Here is a 24,525-nt window from a genome sequence, read left to right on the forward strand (position 1 = left end):
ATACAGAAATATAGAAAGCCTATCGTATATTTCAGATAACCGATCTAATATTTACGAACCAAAAACACGATAGAACACGATTAATTTATATAAAAAATGACAATAGAAATTGATTAAAAACGATAGGTAACTATATGAAAAATACGATACAGAAATATAGAAAGCCTATCGTATATTTCAGATAACCGATCTAATATTTACGAACCAAAAACACGATTCAATTAGATAGAACTTTTTCTTATCTGATTCTATCGGATTTTTGAGTAGGGTAGACTTGATACAGATGTGAAAATGACGCGTAGCATCATTAATAAAGATATCAAACTTTAATACGTAATTTCCATTTCATATATGATATATACCGTGATATGACGAATATAAAACTTGAATGTGAAATATGTGACGTAGAGAGAATAAATTGTGTGAAAGCAACGTGACTACTCTAATATTGCGCAACTGTTAGATGAAAACTAATACATATAGGGATGCAGATAATATAAATGTATAGTATTATAACATAGATAATATATAACATACATAATATACACATAGATGATATAAATAGAACGTAGTATAAGATAGTATAATTATTTTATAAATGCTATATACATAAAAGTCAATTTTATTGAAAATTTATTTTAATTAAAAAAAAAATTTTTTTGAAAAATGAACAGCATAGTTAAATGAAGGTATTTAGGCTGTAAAACTTTTGTATAAAACATTTTTTTATATTTTGTTTAGTTTACGAAATATAACGAAAAAAGGTAAAAATATCTCAACCTTTAAAGGGTAATTTTACTCCTTCAAACCGTTTATAAGCCCAAACGAAAAATTTTCTAATTTTAATGAAACTTGGCATAAATGTAGAGGGAATAAATATATTAATTTAGAAATGTTTTATTTTGGTTCAAAAACGGTTTGAAGGGGTGAAACTACACTTCAAAGTTGAGACATTTTTGCATTTTTTCGATATATCTCCTAAACAAAATATAAAAAAATGTTTCATACAAAAGTTTTACGGCATAAATACCTCTATTTAACTATGCTATTTATTTTTTTCAAAAAATTTTTTTTTCAAAGAAAAAAAATTTGTTTAAAAAAAAATTTTTTTTTTAATAAATAGCATAGTTAAATAGAGGTATTTATACTGTAATACTTTTGTATGAAACATTTTTTAATACTTTGTTTAGTTTACGAGATATATCGAAAAAAGACAAAAACTCAACATTTTTAAAGGGTGGTTTCAACCCTTTAAACCGTTTATAAGCACCAACTTTTAATTTCTAAATTCATGTATTTACCCCTTCTACATTTATGCCAAGTTTCATTAAAATCAGAATTTTCGGGTTCGCGAGGTTCCCTTGTAAGTAATCATACTATCTGATAGATAATGATAGATAACTTTGACATTATAAACTCAATAGCTGCCTGAACTCTTAGATGTCCAATTATATCTTTTATAATGTTCAAAATGAATCCCATAGCCTTATAATCCTGTATTCTTCAGTAGCAAATTCTAAAACTATAATCCCCGGGATTTTTCAACTCCGTATGTTTAGAGCATAATATATGATTGCTTCTATTTGCGTACTCCTTTATCATCGAATAACCCATGAAGTGGATTCCTTTTATGCCTTTCACCTTATACCTTTCACAACTTTTTCTCTTTTTAACATCCAACAGAAATCAACCATCATATTCTCATTCCGCCTGCCTTGATAATAATGTTCCACTTTTCTAATGTCTTGATAAAATCGTACTCCCTGTTCTTTATTGTAATCTCCAAGATTTTGTGGGAAGTAATAGAAATTTGAATGGAGAAAGTGTAGCTTCAGATTCATTAAACACCTTAATGGATGGAAGTTTTTCACCATATTAGCTATTAAGTCTCTATAGTCTTTACTTCGATAATTACCCAAAAAGTTTTCGACTACCTTCTTAAAACTAAGCCATGCAGCTCGTTCGTCAGCATTTATTGTATCAAGAAATTCTTGATTTCTTTAAGTAAAGGATATTGTTTTTAAGGTGTTTTTGAGGGTAGAAAAAACTGAGATGTAGTGGAGCAAAACTGACATCAGATTTGTTTTTAGCGGGCCATAATACATGGGAATAACCACGGCGCAGGGCTTTTTTGTGGGCCTGTGTAATTAGCAGAGTTGGGAAGTAACGCTGTTACCGTTAGTTTTTTGGTAACGGATTGGTAACAGCATTACTTTTTTTTCTGTAGCTGTAACGGTAACATAGTTACATTTTTTTAGTAACGGTAACGAATTTAACAGTTACTTTTAACGTTACTTTTTATAATTTGAATTTTCTGCTTATGACATATTATAATTTTTACATTTTCAATGTTTATTTAACCGACATTCACAGTTAAAATCATCTTATAAAAACAGTTTTAAGATATTATAAATTAATGGGTGCATTCAGCAGACGGAACAGATCAGTAATTTTTTACTATGATCGATTTCTGCTTCTAAATTCAACGAAGAAAACTAAAGGCAAAAACCAATCATATTAGAGAATCACTGAGCGCTCACTGATCTGCTCCGTCTGCTGAACGCGTTTAATTACAGAGCCGTAGCTCTTATGAACAAACTTTATAAATATCGATCTTTAAGTTTATTGTAAGACTGCCCGAAACTTAAAAAATTATTTATTAAATTCAATACAACTTTACCAAGCAGCGCAGCCGTTGAGAGAATGTTTAGTATTGGTAATACTATTTTATCAGAGGTACCTTGTAGAAGTAATCTGAACGATGATATAATAGAATATCAACTTTTATTAAAAATTATTAAAAATTATCAATAAAATTAATGAATCTATATTGTACAATATAATCCTATTATCAATTATTCTACAAAATATAGATCTGTTAAATTTTGATAATTACTAATTAGTGCTTAATTACAAAAATGTTAGTTGATTCGCGTTCGCTGCTTTACTAGTACAGCTTAATAGTACAGCTTTAGGTTGCGATAAGACGCCTTTTTAAAGAATTTTTCTTTCCTTTAGCCTCACGTTGAGGCGTTTAATCGAGAGTCTACTGTATTAAGTAATTTTTTAAAATGTTTAACAAATGTTATGTTATAACGTTTTATAACATTTAAAAACATTTGAACAAATATTTTGAAAATATTTTTAAAATGTTTGCAAAGTAATGTTATTTAGTAATATTCTAAAAAGGTTTGTAAAACATTAAATTATAATGTTTGGAAAATCTTCTGAAAATTAATATTTTAAAAATTAAAATATTTTTTACTTATTAGACTACTTCTAAGATTACCCTTATAAATACTACATATATGTATATGCGAAGCAAAAACTTAGCAGAATATTCTCAAACAAATGGATCGATAGGGGTAGTTTTGAACTATTCTTGATGAAGAAGATTGACATTCCAACTTATAATTTTTTGAATATCCCGACAATGGTTGACTTTTCGAAACCCATTCTGGTACAAAAGCTCATTGACAACTATCGATGTAACTAAAATAACTAAAAACCGAGAGAAATCTCTCTTCTGAAAAGATTTCTCTCTGCTGAAAAGTACTCTTTTCCATTAAAAAAATATCATTAAAAAAATTTTTATGTGAAATAAAGCGGACATTTGAGGTTTATCAAAGAATGTACTTCTATTTGTCCTACTTTCATAATATAAATGTTTCTTTCTATCTTTAATTATTTCTAGGAAAAACGTGGTGAATTTTTTATCGAACTCACCTTGTATATTTCTTTTTTTGTTTATCTCTATGAATATAATAATTTTTGTGAATGAATATAATAATTGTAATTTAATCTTTTTTCAATGCCAACAAGATTTTTAAAAATTATATTATTTATATAATAATATAAATAAAAACTATTCTTATGTAATTATAATTTTGTATTTAAAAAATTTGCGTGAATGTAATAAAATAATGTATGGATAAAATACCGCTGGTTCTGAATTTTACAATTCGAGAATAAAGTTGGAAAATTTCATTATTTAACACACTCAGAGTTTCGAATAACGCTCTATATTATGAGATTTCTATTATTATTACTTCAGTTTTTTTATACAATATTTTTAATACAAAAATTATCTAATAATTAGACCGGACTTCAATCATTTCTAATAATCAAAAACAATTTAAGAAGGGTCGTAAGGAGTAAACCTATCTTTTCCGGAAGATTCTTAAACTTCATGTCTCAGCACCCTATCTCACAAAAAGAGGCATAATCTTCGGGTTAGTTGATCATTATTTTATTTTGTTTGATCCCGAATTTCATGATGCTAATTTAGGAATAATTATTGATATTTTACTGAAGAATGACTACCCTCTTGATTTCGTATTTAAAACGATGAAAAACAGATTAAAATATTTAATTAATAAAACAAAAATATTGAAGGTGAGGTAGAAGAGAACTTTTCATTCCTTATTTTACCACACATATACACATAGAATATCAGAAAAATTTAGAAACATATTAAGAAATACGAAATTGAAGCTGTCGTTTTTCAGTAAAAATAAATTGCAAAAATATATTAAAGTATAGAAAGATTTTCTACCGACAATATATAAGAAAAATGTGGTATATAAATTGAATTGTAAGGATTGTGATGCATCATATGTGGGTCAAACAGATAGACAATTAAAAACAAGAATCAAAGAGCATGAAAAAACATCAGACAGAATAATGCTATTAACTCGGTAATTACTGGCCACATAATGCGTCACAACCATGAATTTGATTGGGAAGGAGTTAAGATTGTGAATACTGAAAAAAATTTTAACAGAAGACTAGTTTCGGAAATGCTATATATTAAAAAACAAGAAAACGGCCTCAACCTTCGAATTGACACGGAGTTACTAAACAAAATGTATTCACCCTTCATTAAAAAACAAAACGTACAAAAAATAATTGGGCCTCTTACTAACATGATTTTCGACAACAACACGGTTTAAAATCCACGAATACATTTCACTCGCTTCGGAGACATCATAACGTTCAGGTCCGTTCCTATACGAAAGTATTTAATGTTTTAATATTGCAATAGACATTAACTAATTAATGGTGTAATTAATTTTATCAATGGATTGCGTCGTGACACACTTATTTACTGTTATACGGCTTTTGAATTTGCGCTCAAGATGGTTTTGGGATCCTGAGACGAGTTTTATTAATATAACCAGTTGTTCTTAGGAACTAAGTCACTATTTGTTTTTCATATAATCAGTCCCTTCATCTGGCTTTGGAACGGCTGTGTGTTGGTTGAACTCAGCTCTGGATCGCCATGAAACAATTTATACTGGAAAATTGTTTTTGCACTGAAGATGGCACAAAGTGAGCCGACGAAACGTTTGCTGACTACTATTTACACGATTAAAGCCTTTAATTATTACTTGGCGTGTAATTTATTTGCGCACAGACAACAGCGCTGATCCTTACGACCTTTCTTAAATTGTTTTTGATTATTACAATATTTTTCTGAAACATATACTTAATCTTTTTTACTTTGTTTAGAAGATTTAATCTTTTATATACACACTTATTTTTTCAACCTTCGCATACACACCATGGTTGTCACTCATGGCAATTTTCAAAACAGCTGTATCTTTTAAATATTTATATTAAAAATTCTGAAGAAATTCATGGATTAACTTTAATATTTATAGAAAGATTTAAATACTTTTGGTATTAAAATTTAAGAAATTTTACATTTAAAAAATTATTATACTTTGCGATAAAAAAAACTTTTGCAATTTTGCATTTTTTGAGTTTGTTTCCATTTATTACGGTACTTAAAAGGTACAAAGCGCTAAATTTTTAGGAGTCAGAAAATTATGAGTGGTAACTACTCAATGTGTATGTGAAGCGTTAATTTAACATCTGAAACATGAAGATTTATAATTTATTGCAGTTCATGTTTAAAAAGTAAAAGCGCTTTGATAATAATAAAATTGAAACATTTGTGCTTAAATATGTATTACTTATTGATCATTTTAAATAATGTTTGATATGTACACAATTTGAATACATCTTATATCGATTTTATTTTAAATTTAAGAAGCCTATGTTATTATTTCTATTTAAAATAATTGATTATTAATTATCAAAACACAAGAAAATTTTAGCATATTTATATTTTATAAATCTATCGTAAATATATTATTTTATTTAAAAAAATTACATTTTAATGTAATTTTATAACATTTTTTTGTATTTTTTATGTATTTTCTTGCTACTGAAATTCCAATCTAAGTTGTTGTAAATAATTAAGAGCTATAAGGAATGTTTATAATTTTAATTTTATATAATTATGTGCACACAGAAATGCAAATGCAAACTACAAGCACCTTCTGGAACAAAATTACCGGCGCATAATCCATTTCTACCTCCATCCGCTATCACGCAAATTATGCTGATTGCAAATCCTCTCAAGGTAATGTAACTTTTTTCTTTTTAAGATAAATTCTGTGACGGACCAATTTGATTAAATATAATCAGAAGTTAGATTTATATTAGATTTGTTTTAAATGCATTTTGAACGTCAGAACACATCCTTTAGTATTATTTAAAAAATTTTTTATACATATTATTATATCTGTTTGTATACTGTTTAAATATTGTTTATACTGTCGAAAATACTGTTGTTTGAAATTTATCTAATTTATTCTAGGACAACAAATCCAGTAAAAAATTTAAAAAATCGCACTGTATCTTTTTGTGAGATCATCTAAACCCACAAATCTAGTGACGCTTAATTTCTATAATAATCTAAGCATGGTTAATCAAGCCATAGTTACACACAGAGAGAAAAATTCTAGAAAATTTATTGTGCTCGAGACTATAAACCGAGTGCACACGTCTTTTCTAGTGTAAATTTATGAGGGAATAAAAGAAAAATTACTATTTGTTAGGGACAATGCAAATAAATGGATCAATTTTTCAAAAAATCAAAATAAAATGTCTAATTTAGTACAGTAAAATGTATATGAAATACAATTTTTACTTGATTTTGGCGAAAAATTAATGGTTGCTTTTAATCAAATATTAAAGTTATCTTAATTTCATTGTGCTCCTTGTAAATTTTTCTTTTACGCTAAAGACTAATTAAAGATCAGTTCATAACATTTCACTCTGCAGTTTTTGAAAACTTTTTATTTTGTTCGGATACCATCCAATTTTATATCGTGTTGATCATGTGACAAAGAAACAAACGATATTATGACAATAGATATAATTTTTGTTTCGCCAATAAATATTCAAAGAAATAAGTTTATCGTAAAACGACTCAACTGGTTATACTTTATTGTCTACCATACTTATTATCTCAGTGAGATAATAAAGTATAGCCAGTTGGGTCATTTTATGGAAAAATGATATTATGTATTACGTTATTTGGTAGCCTTCGATCAATTCAAGATAAATTTCAATGTGAATTTATAGTGATTATATTGAATTTCAGTAAATTATATTTCAATATGCGAGTGATTTTTAGCGGAAAAAAAGGATTCCCCTCCCCACTAACCATATGAATTTTAGTTCCCGGCCAAATTGTTTGAAATTTTAGTATGTTGTACTGTTTGACCTTTCGATCAAAAGTCTTAATGGAATCTAGGTCTGAAAATCAATAATTTTTTAATATAGAGCTCAGAAGTCTGGTGTATTAGCCATTGTTGCATGGTCTCATTGTGAATCAAGGTACAGCTATTCTTAAACTTCCCTGGGGAAGAAATGGGTTTACCATGAGATATGGGATTACTGACTGCAATCTTAGTACACACATGTTCAACATATGTATGTGCTAAAGCCCGTAATACTAAGATTGCAGTCGGTAATCCCATTTCTCATGGTAAAAAGTTTAGACAGCCATTAAAATTCACCTTGTATATACATACACACGTGTGTGTGGGGGAGGGGGGAGTACAGCGAAAAAATGTCCACGCTTTGTACTGTACCACATGGGTTTGCGACTTTCTACACTTAGCGAGGTCCATCCACACTCTCTTCTTCCCCCCTGTTTACATTCGACTATATTTAAACACTACATGCCTATAAAATTTTATTGACAATTTTGCACGAATTTATTTCTGTTTGATTGACACTTTGTCCGTTTTATTCAGCCTGCTGTGTCCATTTTGATCTGTGCGCATCTGGGACTCACTCACGCTATTGGGATGTGCGCTATCGGGATGCGCGCTATCGGATGTGCGCTATCCCACCGTGCGCTAACGGTACCCTCTCCACTTGTTTAACAATGTTTATTATGACCAACGGATATTTTTTTAATATTATTCCTTATGGAAAGAAACTACAGCGGATTACAGAAAATTATATTACAGGAATTACATAAAAGTATTACACAATTACAGGCTGAAGTATTGTAATATTCTGTTTCGTACTACATGCTTGGATTACAGGAAAATCACTTCCCACATAGAAATTGGCATCCAGTGGATGTCCAATGGACGTCCATTAAACCTCCATAGATCCATGGGACGTCTATGTCAATGGTGGAAGTCAGATGGACGTCCATTAGAGGTCTAGTAAACTTCCTTAGCTCCATTGGAGGTTTACCTCCATGGCGGAAGTTAGCTAGACGTCATTAGGGATCCAGTAAACTTCCATGGCTCCATTGAAGGTTTACCTCCATGGCGGGAAGTTAGACAGACGTCCATTAAAGATCCGGTAAACGTCCATGGCTCCATTGGAGGTTTACCTCCATGGTGGAAGTTAGATAGACATCCATTAGGGATCCATTAAACATCCATAGCTCCATTGGATGTTTTCTTCCATAGTGGAAGTTAGATGGACGTCTATTAGGGATCCACTAAACTTTCATAGCTCTATGGAACATTATTTCCATGATGGAAGTTAGACAGACGTCCATTAAGAATCCATTAAACTTTCATAGCTCTATGGAACATTTACTTCCATGATGGAAGTTAGATAGACGTCCATTAGGTATCCATTAAACTTCCATAGCTGTATGGAACATTTATTTTTATGGTAGAAGTTAACCCAGACAACACGCTTGTCAGAATGAAAACTTTCAGAGAACTTTTTAAAGAAAACATTTAGATATCTTGGAAATGATGTCCAAATGGTAACATTTAACAGAGACGTCTGCTAAGAGAGGTCTTTGAGATATCTCATGGAAGAATTTCATTTAAGTTTCTTGAAAATGTTATCCTTATGATATCAGCTAAATGATATCAGCTTAATATCTCATAAAAGATATTACAATGCTGTCCGATTTTTAAGCCGTCCATGCGCGTTGTAGTTGACTCAGAAATCAGACAACACTATAACATCCTGAATGAGAGATCCATTTGATATTAAAAAAAATTATCATAAAGATAATGTTTTCAAAAATAACAATTTGTCTACAATAATTACTGCGCACAAAAAAATGCACAAAATCTAAATTTATCATGTACTGAATACAAAAACAGAATAATAAGTGTACTATTCAATTTTTCTTAGAATATATGTGATCTATATAGTTAAAATTATCTAATTAACCATTTAAACGCTTTAAAGTATTAATGCTAAATAGATCGCAATTTTCATCAAATTAATTATTAAGGTTATGGAAAAAGATAAATTTAACAATGAAATTAATAAATAAATTTATTAATGCTATTTATTTTTAATATGTTTGCAAAATTTAATTGCTTTTATAAAAAATAATATAATTGCGTCAGTTTATAACATATATGTATATGTAGACAATAACAAGTACCCATATCGATGAGTCAAATTGGCACCGCGGATAGAGTACAAGGTTCGTAATCCTAAGGTCCCGGGTTCAAAACCAGAGGCAAGTAAGAATAAAATAAAATAATATAATTTAAATTTAATTAATTAATAAAAATTTGTCCTAAATTTAGTATGTACTGTTGATAAAAATAATTTAAAAGAAATAAAATTTTTATGTTAAATTTTTATTTTGTCAATCATCTATCGAGGCTCCATGAAGCTTCTACTAACGATCCACGAAACGTCCGTCAGTCATCCATCGAGGCTCCGTGAAGCCTCTATTAATGATCCACACAACGTCTAATAGACCTCTTTGATGACCTCTAATGAAGGTCTAATGGACGTCCACAATGCGGAACTGTGGATTTCTAATGGCTCTATATTGGACGTCTAATGAACGTCCACTGGAAGTCTATACTTCCATGGCAGATGTCCATTAGACGTCTACTGGAGGTTTTATTTCTATGTGGGTTGTAATATCTTGGCTGTAATATCTAGCCCGTAATATATTGCTTTTAATATATTGCTGAGATTACGGGATAATAGCTTGTAATATCACAGCGGGACTACAGGAAAATAACCTGTAAAGTATAATTATACATAGAATTATACATAGAAAAATATATATCATTTATTTAAAAATTACGTGCATGAAATTTGTACATTGTTTATGGCCGGTACATTCAATGTGGTTAAAAAGTGATACAATAAATCTAATAAATTTCAAACAGTATGTATGGAAATAATTTATATGATAAGACTCGCTATCTCAAATTTTATGGATTGCTGGTGGCATTACACGTTTAATGCATTACACGCGTGTAGTAGTGTATTACACATGTAGTGGATTACACGTGTAGTGAATTACACACTTCATGTTCTAGACGTGTATTCCGTATTACAGGGATTTCACGCACTGTAGTAACAACAGCGTGTAATCACTACAGATTACTTTGATCCTTTCTGTGATAACTACAGAGAGCCCTGTAATAACGGGAGCATCCGAAATGGCCACGCATAAATTTGACCACGTTCGAAATGGTCACATTCGAAACGGCTACGTCCAAAACGGCCACGTTCGAAATGGTCACATATGTTTTACATAATTTCCAGTACAATGTACATGGGTTAGCGACTTGGACGGGGTGGGTGCAGGAGAGGGGGCCGAAGGCCCCTCCCGTGTGTGCGTGCGTGCGTGCGTGCGTGCGTGCGTGCGCAAAGCATTCTCTGCATATGGGTTTGCAACTCTCCACGCAAAACAAGAAAAAAATTATTTCAAAGGTGGCCGTTTCGAACGTGGCCATTCCGAACGTACCCAGCTAGCCAGGCCTGTTAAAATCACATATCGTGAAAGCTTTACAGCAAGGATTGTTTCAATTTTGACAACAATTTTATGACAAGTAATTGTCTGTTGCTTTGTTTTCTAAAAGTTTCGAGCAAATTTACGGCAAAAGTTTTCATCACACGATGCTGCAAATAACAGAGAAAACTTGTACATAAATATTACGTAGAGAAATTACAAGATTTGCTCCGACACGATAAAATGCAAAATTTAAACAAATAACAGAGCAAACCTTGCTACACGACATGACAATAAATTTATGGCACGAACAGGAAATCTTGTTAAGCACAGAATAACAGCAAATTAGTAGCAAGAACAAAATAAAACTTGCCGAGCACACTTTTGCAACAAAATTGCGACAAGGTATGTCCGTAAACAGCTTAGTTTTTGCTGGCAAGGCTTGTCGCAAATAGTATGATGCACATTTTATGCAAATAACAGGGTTGCATTATCGGGTTTTTAAACTTTATTTCTGGGTAACTTTACTATCTATCTCGAGATGGCGCATTTCTCGTGAAAAAGATTTACCTACTGGATTAATAAAAGGGGCTCGTCGAGAACAGAGAACCAAGTACGATTGCACCATTCACATTCACTAATCAGTCCAATATTTCATTTTTGTTGATCTTAATTTCGACAAGATTTGTCCTGTTTTTGCCACAAATTTGCTATCATATTGTGCATGGCAAGGTTTGCCTTGTTTTTGCCACAAATTTGCTATTATGCTATGTATAGCAAGGTTTGCTCTATTCTTGCCACAAATTTGCTATCATATTGTGTACAGCAAGATTTGCCTTGTTCTTGTTGCAAATTTGTTGTTATGCTTTACTAGCAAATTTTACTCTGTTATTTGCATAAAATATGCGTCATACTATTACAACAAGCCTTGCCAGCAAAAGCTAAGCTTAATGCGGACACACCTTGTCGTAATTTTGTTGCAAAGGTTTGCTCGAGTTTGCGGCAAACTTCGCGCAAAGTTTGCGTTATTTTGCTAGCTGGGTAGCCATTACAAACATGGTAATTTTAAACGTGGCCGTTTCGAACGTGGGCAAATTGAACTCCGTGCAATATTTCCCGTGGCCATTCCGAACGTGGCCATTTTGAACGTGGTCAAATTTTTGCGTGGCCATTTCGAACGTGGGCAAATTATATCCATTCTGTAATAACTACACAACTATAATATTTGTTAGCTGCAGTTTCGTTCCGTACGGGTAACCCTATCTCTCTTCCTCTCATTTAGATTATGACGACTGGTCGTCATAATATTAAAGAAATCACGGGATTGGTGGAGCCGGAGAAATGGTCGTCATAAATCTTTATTTACAATTATATATCAATATATACCTATACACATAGACACACACATACACATAAGCACATACATTATTTTCGCGGTAAGTTTTGAATGTAGGGGTCAGACAGCGAATCATGTTTTCGACCCCGCTACTGCTATATAATTAGTACTATAGTTACTAGAGAAAAATTATATTACAGTTGAAGCTTTGCATTGCCACTCATTGCGTTTTCCCTCAATACCTTTTCCACCGCTTCACTGAAGGAGAAATCTATTTCCCCACTTTCGCATGTACCGCGCTACCGCCGCGCATTGATTAGACTACAAGTATATTTGCGTTATCGTAACGTTACGGAGCATTAGCTATGGATCAGTTATATTCAGAATAATACTAGTAAAGATAATGCTAAAAGTGCCGGAGAATATATAACTGGTTATTATTGCACGTATTAGGCAGGAGCAAGAACAGGAGCAAGTCTGTTAAAATCAATTCAAGATGCAGCAAATAGGCCTCCGCAGAGAAATCTAAATGAATGAGGTCTTAGACTTGCCTGCGACTTGGTCTCGCCTTAGCCGGCCGGATCGTTCTTGGTTTTGCCTTAGCCAGCCGAATCGTTTCTGGTCTTGCCTTAATCGGTCGGATAGTTCTTGATCTTACCTTAGCCGGCCATACTCATATGGGACCACAGGTTTAGCGGGGGCGCTGTTATCATTTCCTTGATATGTCGCGTTTCAACATCGCTTTAAAGTAAATTTTTACCAATTTTTCTTTTTTGTTCTTTTGTCAAACGTGTATTTTTTCATGTAAAATTTTCTGCTCTTTCCAATAAAAATATTTCCAATTTTGTCAAAATTAAAGAAAGCATTAAAAATGATGATTTTTGAGAAAAATCCTGTTTTTTATACCTTCCCCAAAATTGATTTTAAAATGAATATTTTTATTGGAAAGGGCGGATTTTTTCACATAATGTATATAGTTTAAAGCTTTTGCTCTTGATGGTTAGCACCAAATTTAAATAAATAAACAAATTATTTACTATTTCTAATTATATTTTCGTCCTTATTAATAATTTTTTATTAAGTCGCTGTACAGCCATCAATCTATTTTTATTTTTATAAAGTTCAAAGGCGTTGAAATTACTTTTGCATAAGCATATTATATCATATAATTCAGAGGAATTATTGCGTAATATCTCTGAGTCCCTTTCACTGTATTGTGTGTAACATACCGTTATTCTAAAAATATTTTTATTTGCTTACAAGTCTTGTAAAATAATATTACTTTATTTAAATATAAAATATATTGTTTTCTACAACTCCTGTTGTGTATGGGTACGTTTTTGGAGTTGGCGTTACGAATCAATAGAGCATGCTGCGGTCAGATGTGCCGAGTGCTTCATGTAACTCGAGAATCGTTAAAGTGTATCGATATAGAGAGCATAATTTTTTATAACTTTTTTGCATCATTTTCGTCTTGAAATGGCATAAAAGTGCTCACAAAAAGGAACTAAAAAAATGTTTTAATCCTTTCAACTTGTATTCAAGTCGAAAGCAAAGCAAACAAAAATATTTTTAGAGCCATGATATGCTACAATCAAAGTAGTAAAAGGCACTCAGAGTTATCACGCAATAATTCGTCTGAATGACATGGTAGGATATGCTCATGCAAAAGTAATTTTATCATCTTTGAACTTTATAAAAATAAAAATAAATTGATGGCTGTACAACTTAATAAACAATAATTATTAAAGACAATAATATAATATAATTAGAAATAGTAAATACAATTTGTTTATTTATTTAATTTTGGTTCTAACCATTGAGAGCAAAAGCTATAAACTACATATATTATGTAAAAAAATCCGCTCTTTCCAATGAAAATATTCATTTTAAAATAAATTTTGGGGAAGATATAAAAGAACAAAATTTTTCTCAAAAATCATTATTTTTAATGCTTTCTTTAATTTTGAGGAAATTGAAAATATTTTTATTGGAAAGAGTAAGAAATTTTATATAAAAATGTACACTTCTGAAAAAAAATAGAAAAGAAGAAAATGGTGAAAATTTACTTTAAAGCGATGTCGAAACGCGACATGTCAAGAAAATGACAGCAGCGCCCCCACTAATCCCGTGGGTTTAAAAATCTAAAAAAATTCAGGTTATTTTAACTCATCTTGACGAATATTTTTCTGCAGTTTAAACGAAATCGATGACTATGATCCGAAATTTCATACGCGGATTCCATGAAATGACTCATATATACTATACATACATACATATGGGATATTCCACGTCACTGAGACAGAGTTGTGCCCAAAATTTAACGCAACAGAAAAAAACGTTTGAGGGCTCTAATTAATCGTATTCTCGTGTACTTTCAAATTCAATATGACGTTATTAAAAATTTAATATGGCAGTCAATACGATGCTCATTTACCCCGTAAAATGTCAAGCCTTATCCGAAAAATGGCTACACCCAAAATTTAACGCAACAGAAAAAAACGTTTGAGGGCTCAAATTAATCGTATTCTCATGTACTTTTGTATGCAACGTGGCCTTTGCATCGAATTTCTTTACATTAGATTTCCTTTAAATTCATTATTTGGGGGGGCTTTTGAGATCTCTGATTACGATTCTGAATTCAGAATTTTGAAATTCAAAGCATTAGACCGATTTGTATCGTGGTATTATATTCTGCAGTATTACAAGCGAAGTGTGCAGAAAGGTAAAATGTCAAATATTCATATTGAAGACAGTCTCACCCTGGTAAATGCAAAGAGTTTTCTACATGATGAGAACAGTATGTGAAAAACGCTGTGATACAAATACAAACTACCATTCCATGAAAGGTAATCTTTTGCCACTTGGCGTACGACGCTTTCCGTTCCGACTCTTTGCCTTTCTAATCTTCCAACATTTTGTCTTCCTGAACACTATAGACCCCTGCACACACTTTTGCATAACGCATAACATATGTACATAAGCAAATTGATTGATCATAAGCAAAGTGCATAAGAAATTCAACCAGTCGAATTTTTTATGCATTTATGTGCGTTATGCAAAAGTCTGTGCGGGGAACTTTTACCTGTAAGATTGCAGAATATAATATCACGATACAAATCGGTCTAACGCTTTAAATTTCGAAATTCAAAATTCAGAATCGTAATCAAAGATCTTGAAAGCCTGCGAATATTTGAAGGAAATCCAGTGTAAAGAAATTCGAGGCAAAGGCTACGTTGCATATGAAAGTACATAAAAATATGATTAATTTGAGCTCTCAAACATTACTTTCTGTTGCGTTAAATTTTGGGCGTGGCCATTTTTCGGATAAGGCTTAACATTTTATGGGGTATATGGGTATTGACCGCCATATTAAATTTTTTAACTACGCCATATTGCATTTGAAAGTACATGAGAATAAGGTTAATTTGAGCTCACAAATGTTTTTTTTTTTGCGTTAAATTTTGGGCACAGTTTTGTCTCAGTTGACATAGAATGTCCCATATATATACATATATATGGGACATCTATTATAACCCAATGTATATGTATAACCCAATTATGTATAGCCTGAATATTCCACCCCCCCCCCATTTTCCCACAGAGAATTTTAAGAATGGCTTGACTCAGAATGAGACCATACAACAATGACTAATACTAGACTTCTGAGCTGTATAACTCAAAAATTATTGATTTTCAGACTTAGGTTCCATTGAGACTTTTGATCGGGAGGTCAAACACTACATACTAAAATTTCAGACAATTTGGCTGGGGACCAAAATTCAATCCATATGGTTGGTGGGAGGGGGCGGGGTCCTTTCTATGAATGTTAAAATATTTACTAAAGGTAAAAACTTGTAGGAGTTTTTAATGTTTTATATAAATGTCAAATTTTTTGTAAAAATTAAAAAATATATTTACGAGTTACAATTACTTTTGTAAATAAATCTCTCTGAATATATTTTTGCTAAAGATTTTCTATATCAATTTTTTATCTATACAAATATATTTTATGTTTTTATAACAATATTTTGAACAATTCAACAATAGTTATTGTTCCGTCACACATATGTAATCATAAATATATGTCCATAAACATCGAGTGTTTATAGATTGTCATGAAGTGTTAGTTCCCGTTGAGTCTTTGAAGTGAAGCAACGTCAGCGGCGGTTCATGATTGAATGACCGTTTTTCTCGGAGAAGTTTAAGCAATGCTAGATGTATCTATAGTTTATATTAAATTGGAAAAAATTTTTTTATTGGAAGCATGGTAAATTTCACCGTGCGTTGAGATAAATTATAATGCTCTTGTCTATTTTTTATTAAGACATAAATAATAATTTTTATTCTTTACTTTTCTAAAAATTAAACAAATTAAAAGACTTTCTCTTCAAGATACTTGCACCCACATTCCTATAAATCATGGTAATTTTTGACGAATTTTCTATATAAAAATTAATTAATTTTTCTCTCCGTGCATCTATTATAGTATTAATTGTTTAAGTAGCAATCGGAACGTGGTCACTTATCCTTTTGTCAGTCACTAACAATGTTGCTTAATCTCAAAGATCGTATACGAACTGACACTTTGTGACGATCCGCACACTTGATGTTTATTAATACATATTTGTTATAGATCAGTTCAATAGTTGTTGTCAGAAAGATAACATATATACTTAAACCATATTTATATAAATATAAATTTACAGTTTTTTTTACAGATTTTTATTTATGTTAAATAGCAAGTGGAATAACTTATGAAAAGATCTGTTTTGCTCTGTTTAAGAAAAAATAAAAATAGATATTATTTCTTATAGTTTTTATAGAGGTGAAAAAGTTGAAAAAGTTAAAATTATGTCACATGATAAGAACACATAAAAAATTAAGTTTAAAACGCATAGGGTCAGGAAATAGCAGTTTCGTTAAAAAAGTACACACAAAGTTGTGATAATCGCGGTTTGGCAATGTAGATTCATTTTGGAATGAATGTAGACTTTTTTTTTTTAATAAACAAATCTAGATATAATCTAGAGAAATTGTTAGCTCGAAATATTAAATATTAAAGTTTTAGTAATTAAAAAAAGTTTTTAATATAGTAGGCAATTTCCTGGATAAGTTTTGGACTAAATATAGATAAATTTTATTCTAATATATTGAATAATATAGACTAGACTTGATCATAATCTTGATGCAGTATTTCTGGAACAGTTGACAACGTTTAGACAGAGTACTAGACATTTTATATCAATTCCGGACTATATTGGGATGTTTAGATGTACAAAATTTGTCTATTCGATAAAAAATTTGTCTGGAATATATTTAATACTTGTTCGTATTGTCCAATTCTTGTCAAGTTGGCCCGTCAGGGTTAGTTTAATAACTTATGCAGCACACAAACGTTGAATCAACATTTTAGAAATCTTGAATTGCAACATTATAAAAACGTTCAAAATTAATGTTTTCAAATGTAAAATCAATTTTGAAGAGATAATGTTGGAATGTGTTGTCGTTTAATATTTGCTGAATTATTGTCCGTTGAATGCCTTACAAATATTGAAATTCAACATTTAAGAACATTGTTTGATGTTAACTCAACAATTATTCAGTGTCTATATAGATATTTTATGTGTATATGTATGTGTTTATAATTTTATAAAACGGAACAAAATAAGTATATTATTACTATATTGTATGTTTACAGACAAATGATAAAAAAATTAAATTAAAAATATAACTTGATTTTTATTATTTATAATTAATTCTTTCGTCTTTCTAAAATGTACTATGCGCGCTGTGCGCGCGCGCAACACATACACACACACACACACGCGCGCGCGCGCACGCACGCACGCACGCACGCACGCACGCACACGCGCGCGCGGGCAAAAGATGTCTAAATCTGATCAGACATTCTCTGCGTAATATATCTTGGATAATGTTAATACTGGCGTACTGTAACTTAATCCTTATAACCCGAAAAGTACTCAATGAATAAATATTTTATTAGAATGTTTTGAAAAACTGTCGAGGAAAACTGCAAGGAATATTTATTGAAAACTGTAACGACCGTTTTTCGCGCGGACTGTTTAGCTCGGCGGGAAAAGGTCCAGGGCGAAAAAGGGCTCAGAGACAGCAAAACGTGTTTGTCAGTTAACGGTACAATTTATTGCTTATCCTATATTACATTTAGGTCGCGAGTATTTACAGCGGGTGAAATATATATAAAGGTCTGGTTGCGCGTTTATGTACAGCGGTATTTTACATTGATCAGCGACGGGGCGCGTGACAGCCAGCCGATCAGCTGTTTGGCTCGGCGAGACGATCACGGTGCGAGGGGCGGAGGGCGGTACGCGCCTTGAGCTCGGTGCCCCAAGCGTTTTGGTGATTGGCGGGCGCGCGGCTCGAGGATGTTATCTTCGGTCTTGGTTGTTCGGTGACCGGCGGGCGCGCGGTGCGGGCGCGGATGTCTCGCGTTTCCGATGTTTCCCCGAATTACTTTGGCAATTCTGCGAAGCGTGATGATTTTTCAGGGAACGGCGTCGGCCCCGAGAGCACTCGGGAGGAGACGGAGAACACTCCGTGCCGGTTACCGGGCCGTGAGGATTTCGTTGGTGTGCATTCTTAGCTAGCGGCCGAGAGCTCTCGGCGGAGACAGAGCACGCTCTATCCCGTGGTTTTGCTAGCGAGAAAGGAAAAGAGTCGAGCTAGGCCGAGAACTCTCGGCGATGACGGAGAACACTCCACCGTTTTCTGGCTCGTAGGGTCTAAACTTCTCGTCGGAACGTGTCGGACGGGATAACGAGAAGTGACAACTACAGCTGCCGGGCGGCCTTATATATGGTCCCTGGCAGCTGCTCGGGCATCTTCGGCGGTCCTCGGCCTCCTCTCGGCGACGCAGATCAAGATGCTGGGTCAAGAGGAGGGAGGATGTATACCCCGGGACGCGCGTCATCTCGGCGGTGTGGAGTTCTCTATGGCGGGCACGCTTGCCCGATATTCGGCTCGGCGCGCGGCGGGTGTTCAGCCGGGCCGCGCGGTTGCTGTCAGCCGTAGTAACGTCGTTACAAAACTAAGGATTTCCATTTAAGAAATTAAAAATGACTTACGTCTTCAGATTATGCATGGTGTTAAACTCATGATACCATCTCCTCAAAGTCACAAAACTTTTGTGGGACGGCTGATAGTATTGCATAGTCGTATGTAACTGGAGAGCAAAACGTACAGAACTGCTAGTACATACTTTCGTCTTGTAGTTACATTTACCCACTACAAACATATATTATATTTCATTGAATCCCGTTTACTTGTTTTATGTCAATAACCGTTATTATGGAGTCAAATATATCTGCTATGTCAACGCATTTGAAACGTGCAGTAATTGAATTTTTAACAGCCAAAAAAGTGAATTTTACTATAAGGACCTAGCGAAATAAGCATGTAAAATCTACCACCGCAGATATCGGGTTCAAGTTCATGCAATAAGTTGACATTAATGTGACAAATTTCCCTAAATAATAACTTGATACCTCCATTGTTTTAGGAGGGGAGGGGCAAAAAATTAAAAAGTAAATGTTCTCGAAAATGGCTCAACCGTTTTGATGAAAAAAATATCTAATAATAAATGTTATTAATATTAATGAGACAATTTTCCAAAAAATAAAAATTTTGACAAAAAATAGGGATTAAATAATTTTTTTTCTAATTAAAAATGTTTAACCATACACATGTGCTAACGCTGAAATTCTTGTAAAATTAAAATTTGAACTTACATCCTCCATGGTCAACGGACTTTGCGCGCTAAGATATTCAATTCTTTCCGAATTTAAAAAGGAATTTAAAAACATTTATTTTATCACAGAAGTGAAGATAATAAGATAATAAGATTGTGGGATAAGAAATAAAATTTTTCATTAACAAGATAAAAAAATTGGTCTACCATTAGAAGTGCACAGTTTTAAATGGTGACTATATTAAAAAGTAAATATAAGTCGTTGTAGTTTTATACTTTTTTATTTCATTCGAGTATCTTCTTTGTGAATACAGAGTGAGTGTGTATTACTAATTAGTCGCCTGTATGAAAGATTTATCTCTAAAATGCTTTGTTTTCGTGGTACAAATTAACACTTAATTGACTCATTCTATATATTAATTAAGTGTATATTATATTGTATATATATATAGATAGATAGATAGATAGATAGATAGACTTTATTGTGTCCCAATATGGGGTTACAAGGCGCTTTTTTTACGGAGCGTTCCCGAACCGTTCACAGTTGTATCCTCTTTACTCCCGAACCGACCTGGCCATTTGTAACCCTTACATTCTAGCACTCCCACCCCTCTCGCACGCCCTTATCCCCCTTTCCCCACCCCCTAATCCCACTCTCTCCTCTTTTGCCCCTTCTTCTTCATTGTCCTTCTTCCATTCATCTCTCTTCATCTCTGCTCTCTTCCTTCCACTTCTCCTCCTTGATTTCCTCTTTCTGTTTTTCATCAAGAGGCCTCTCCTCCTCTCCTTTTTCTCCTGTCTTCCTCTGCTCTCTCCGCCTCTTCGTCTCTTTCCCCTCATGCTTTCTCGCCGTCTCTCCTTCTTTCCTGCTTCTCCTCTTAAGACAACCAATTAAATCATTATTCTCCTTCCACCTCTCATTTTTCCCAACTTGCCGTCTCTCCGTCATCTCTCCACTTTCCGTGCTGTTGAGCCCTCTCCCCCCCCGACTCTTTACGCTCTTCTCTGCTCTTCTCTCTCTCCTGCTCTTCGTAGACTCCTCTCCTTGTCTCTCTTTCTCCTTCTGTTCTCCTCGGCTCTTCTCTCTTCCATCTGCTTGACCGTTCTTCTCTTTCGCGAGCAAGCCGTTGATCCACTGACCTCTCTCTTCTCTCCGCCACCCTCTCTCCTTGTCTCTTTCTCATTCCGCTTCTTTATATTTCCTCGAATCTTTTCGCTCTGGCTATACCTTCCTTCTCCATTTTCTTTCTGCTGGTCTGTTCCACTTCTCCTTTTGTCCACTTCGTCTTCTCTCCTTGATCTCTGCTAACTGACTCCCCACTTTCCTCACCTCTGCTCTCCCTTGACTCTCTGCTCTCCTCTCTCTTCTTCTCTCTCTCTCCCACACTCCGCAGCCTCCTCTTCTTGTCACTTCTCACTTATTGCTGCCTTACTTGTTGCCATTGCCGGTGGACCACGTGCTCGTATACAAAGCGTTCGCAAAACACGCTACCACCGCGTCCTTTTCCCAGTACTGCCAACTCGACTTTCGACTCTCGAACGACTCTCCCTTTCTCTTCCTATTGGTCCTCTCTCGATATCTCGATATCCCGTATCTCACCAGCTTCGCTCCACCGTTTTCCATCTCTTCTTCTTACCCCCTCTTCTTGATCTTCTCTGCCGTTCCTTGTGTTTTGCCTACTCATCCTCGTCTTTACTCCGATTTTCACTTCTCCACTGCTTCTTTAATTCTTCATTCCTTCTCTTCCCTCCATTTCTTTCCGTTCTTCTCATCTCCTCTTTCCAATTATCTGACTCTCAACTCTCTCTCCGTCCTCATTCTTCACTATTCTCCTTTTTACTTCGGAGCTCACGCACTCACTTCCATACACTCTGACGCCATTTTTCCAATCCCTCTATATATATATATATATATATATATATATATATATATATATATATAGAGGGATTGGAAATATATATATATATATATATATATATATATAGAGAGGGATTGGGATTGATATATATATATATATATATATATATATATATATATATATACATATATACATATATACTTACAAGGAAACCTCGCGAACTCGAAAATTCTGATTTTAATGAAACTTGGCATAAATGTAGGGGGGGTAAATACATGAATTTAGAAATTTATCGTAGCTGCCCATAAACGGTTTAAAGGGGTGAAACCACCCTTCAAAGATTGAGACATTTTTCGTTTTCTCGATATATCTCGTAAACTAAACAAAATATTAAAAAATGTTTTATACAAAAGTTTTACAATAAAAATATTTCTATCTAACTACAGTAATTAAATTAAAAAAAAAATTTTTTTAAACAATTGTTTTTTAATTTAAAAAAAAAATTTTTTTTCAAAATTTTATTAATGTAGTTAGATAGAGATATTGTTACCATAAAACTTTTGCATAAAACATTTTTTGATATCTCCAATACTTTTCGAGATATATCGGAAAAAGCAAAAATCTGCTCTACACTATGCATTGAAAAAAGCATGAGAGAATGCGATAGCACCGCGACGGAGAGCGTTAAAAAATATTTTTAAAAAATTTTTTATTAAGGTTTATTTATGATATTGAATATAATATAAGATACTAAAAATGTAATAAAAAAATATTAAAAAATTAATAAGTAATGCATTATTTTTTAATTTGCATTTTCATTACCCTGATTCAAAGTATTGTTGTTCAATGTATAATGCCACACTAAAATATGTTAACCCTTTGCGGCACGGTGGTCGATATATCGACCACCTATCTTGAAGTCATTTCTTTAATTCTTCGGACACCAAATACTGTATTTTATTACTTTTTCTTGTAATTTTACTTTAGTAAGAGTCTTAGTAATATTTGGTAAGGTATAATTTTCCTTTATTATTAATTAATTTTGTTATATAAATAAATAAAGTGAAAAAAAGTGTTTTTTACAAAAAATGTATGTCAGAAAGAAGGAAGAATCATAAAGCTGTGAAAATTAGTATACAGAGATTTTTTGGGTCGCTGATTACGAATTCGCTATCAGATTTTGACGATTCTTTTTCAAAATGGCGATCCAATATGGTAATTTACGATTTTGAGTATTTTTTATCGATTTTTTATAAAAATTGGTATACAAAGATTTTTCAGAACGCTGATTACGAATCCACCATCAGATTTCGACGATTTTTTTTAATGGCAAATCCAATATGGCGATTTATGATTTTGAGTATTTTTTATCGGTTTTTTATGGAAATTGGTGTACAAAGATTTTTCAAAATGCTAATTACATATAAAAATTGATTTGCTGTGCTAACTGTAATAAAAAAAGTAAATTGTGCAAAAAAATAAAAAAGTAAAAAAAATTGTAAAATACAAAAATACCAAAAAAAGAAAATAGAGACAATGACTGCCACGTCCACGTTCGTGTCTCTGAAGTAAACTAAGTGCGGTTTCTTTTATGAAAAAATTTTATGTTCTATGTACCATTGTCGAAAAAATGAAAAAATATAAAATCTCAAAAAAACATTTTTTATCATCCATTATTTGAAATTTTCCATATTTAAATTTCAAAAATCTGATGATCTACACATAATCAACTTAAAAAAGCTAGTTCTGTACATCTGTTCTTGTAAAAAAAAAGTAAGAAAGTCCAAAATTTTTCAACATTCCGACCCTAAAAAATTCAATATATCAATTTCCATAAAAAATCTATAAAAATACTCAAAATCGTAAATCGCCATTTGAATTCGCCATTTCAAAAAATAATCGTTGAAATCTGATGGCAGATTTGTAATCAGCGTTCTGAAAAATTTCTGTATATCAATTTCCATAAAAAACCGATAAAAAATACTCAAAATCATGACTTGCCATATTGAATCCGTCATTTTAAAAAAGAATCGTTGAAATCTGATGGCAGATTCGTAATCAGCGACCCTAAAAACCTTTCTACACCAATTTTCATAAAAATCCGATTAATAGAAAAATGTGTGCCGCAAAGGGTTAATTTTGTATCTAGACATGGATATATCTCTATAACATCCACATACATGGATTTATCAATATAAGAAAAGATTTTGGACGCGATACTTTTGCAAGATCGACAGAGAGCGAAATAATAACTTAATTGACAAATCATATAGCCGATTTGGATTGGCAGATGTCGTCGATCTGCGTCGACTCTTTGGCATGTCACCGCTAATGGATCCGGACCAAGAAGTCTGGATATAAATATTTTATATTATATTATATTATTATATTACTATATTATATTAATATTATTTACTCTTTCTCACTCACATCAGCATGCATTCACGTGCGACATTATTATATTATATTATTACATATTATTATATTATACAAAATATTATTATTTTATATTACTTTATTTTATTATATTTTTAGTATCTTATATTAT

General features: G+C 32.5%; 1 protein-coding gene across 1 annotated transcript in view; it reads left to right on the plus strand.

Moving 5' to 3' along the window:
* Positions 1-6,319: 6,319 nt before the first annotated feature.
* The window catches only part of LOC118645151, a gene marked incomplete at its 5' end in the record, with an annotated part of 144,092 nt that continues 125,886 nt past the window's right edge, over positions 6,320-24,525 (plus strand). The window contains 1 exon segment of the mRNA XM_036285670.1: positions 6,320-6,430. Within this exon segment, the coding sequence (XP_036141563.1) occupies positions 6,320-6,430 (111 nt within the window).

Source organism: Monomorium pharaonis, chromosome 4, assembly GCF_013373865.1.
Source record: "Monomorium pharaonis isolate MP-MQ-018 chromosome 4, ASM1337386v2, whole genome shotgun sequence".
Taxonomy (NCBI): domain Eukaryota; kingdom Metazoa; phylum Arthropoda; class Insecta; order Hymenoptera; family Formicidae; genus Monomorium; species Monomorium pharaonis.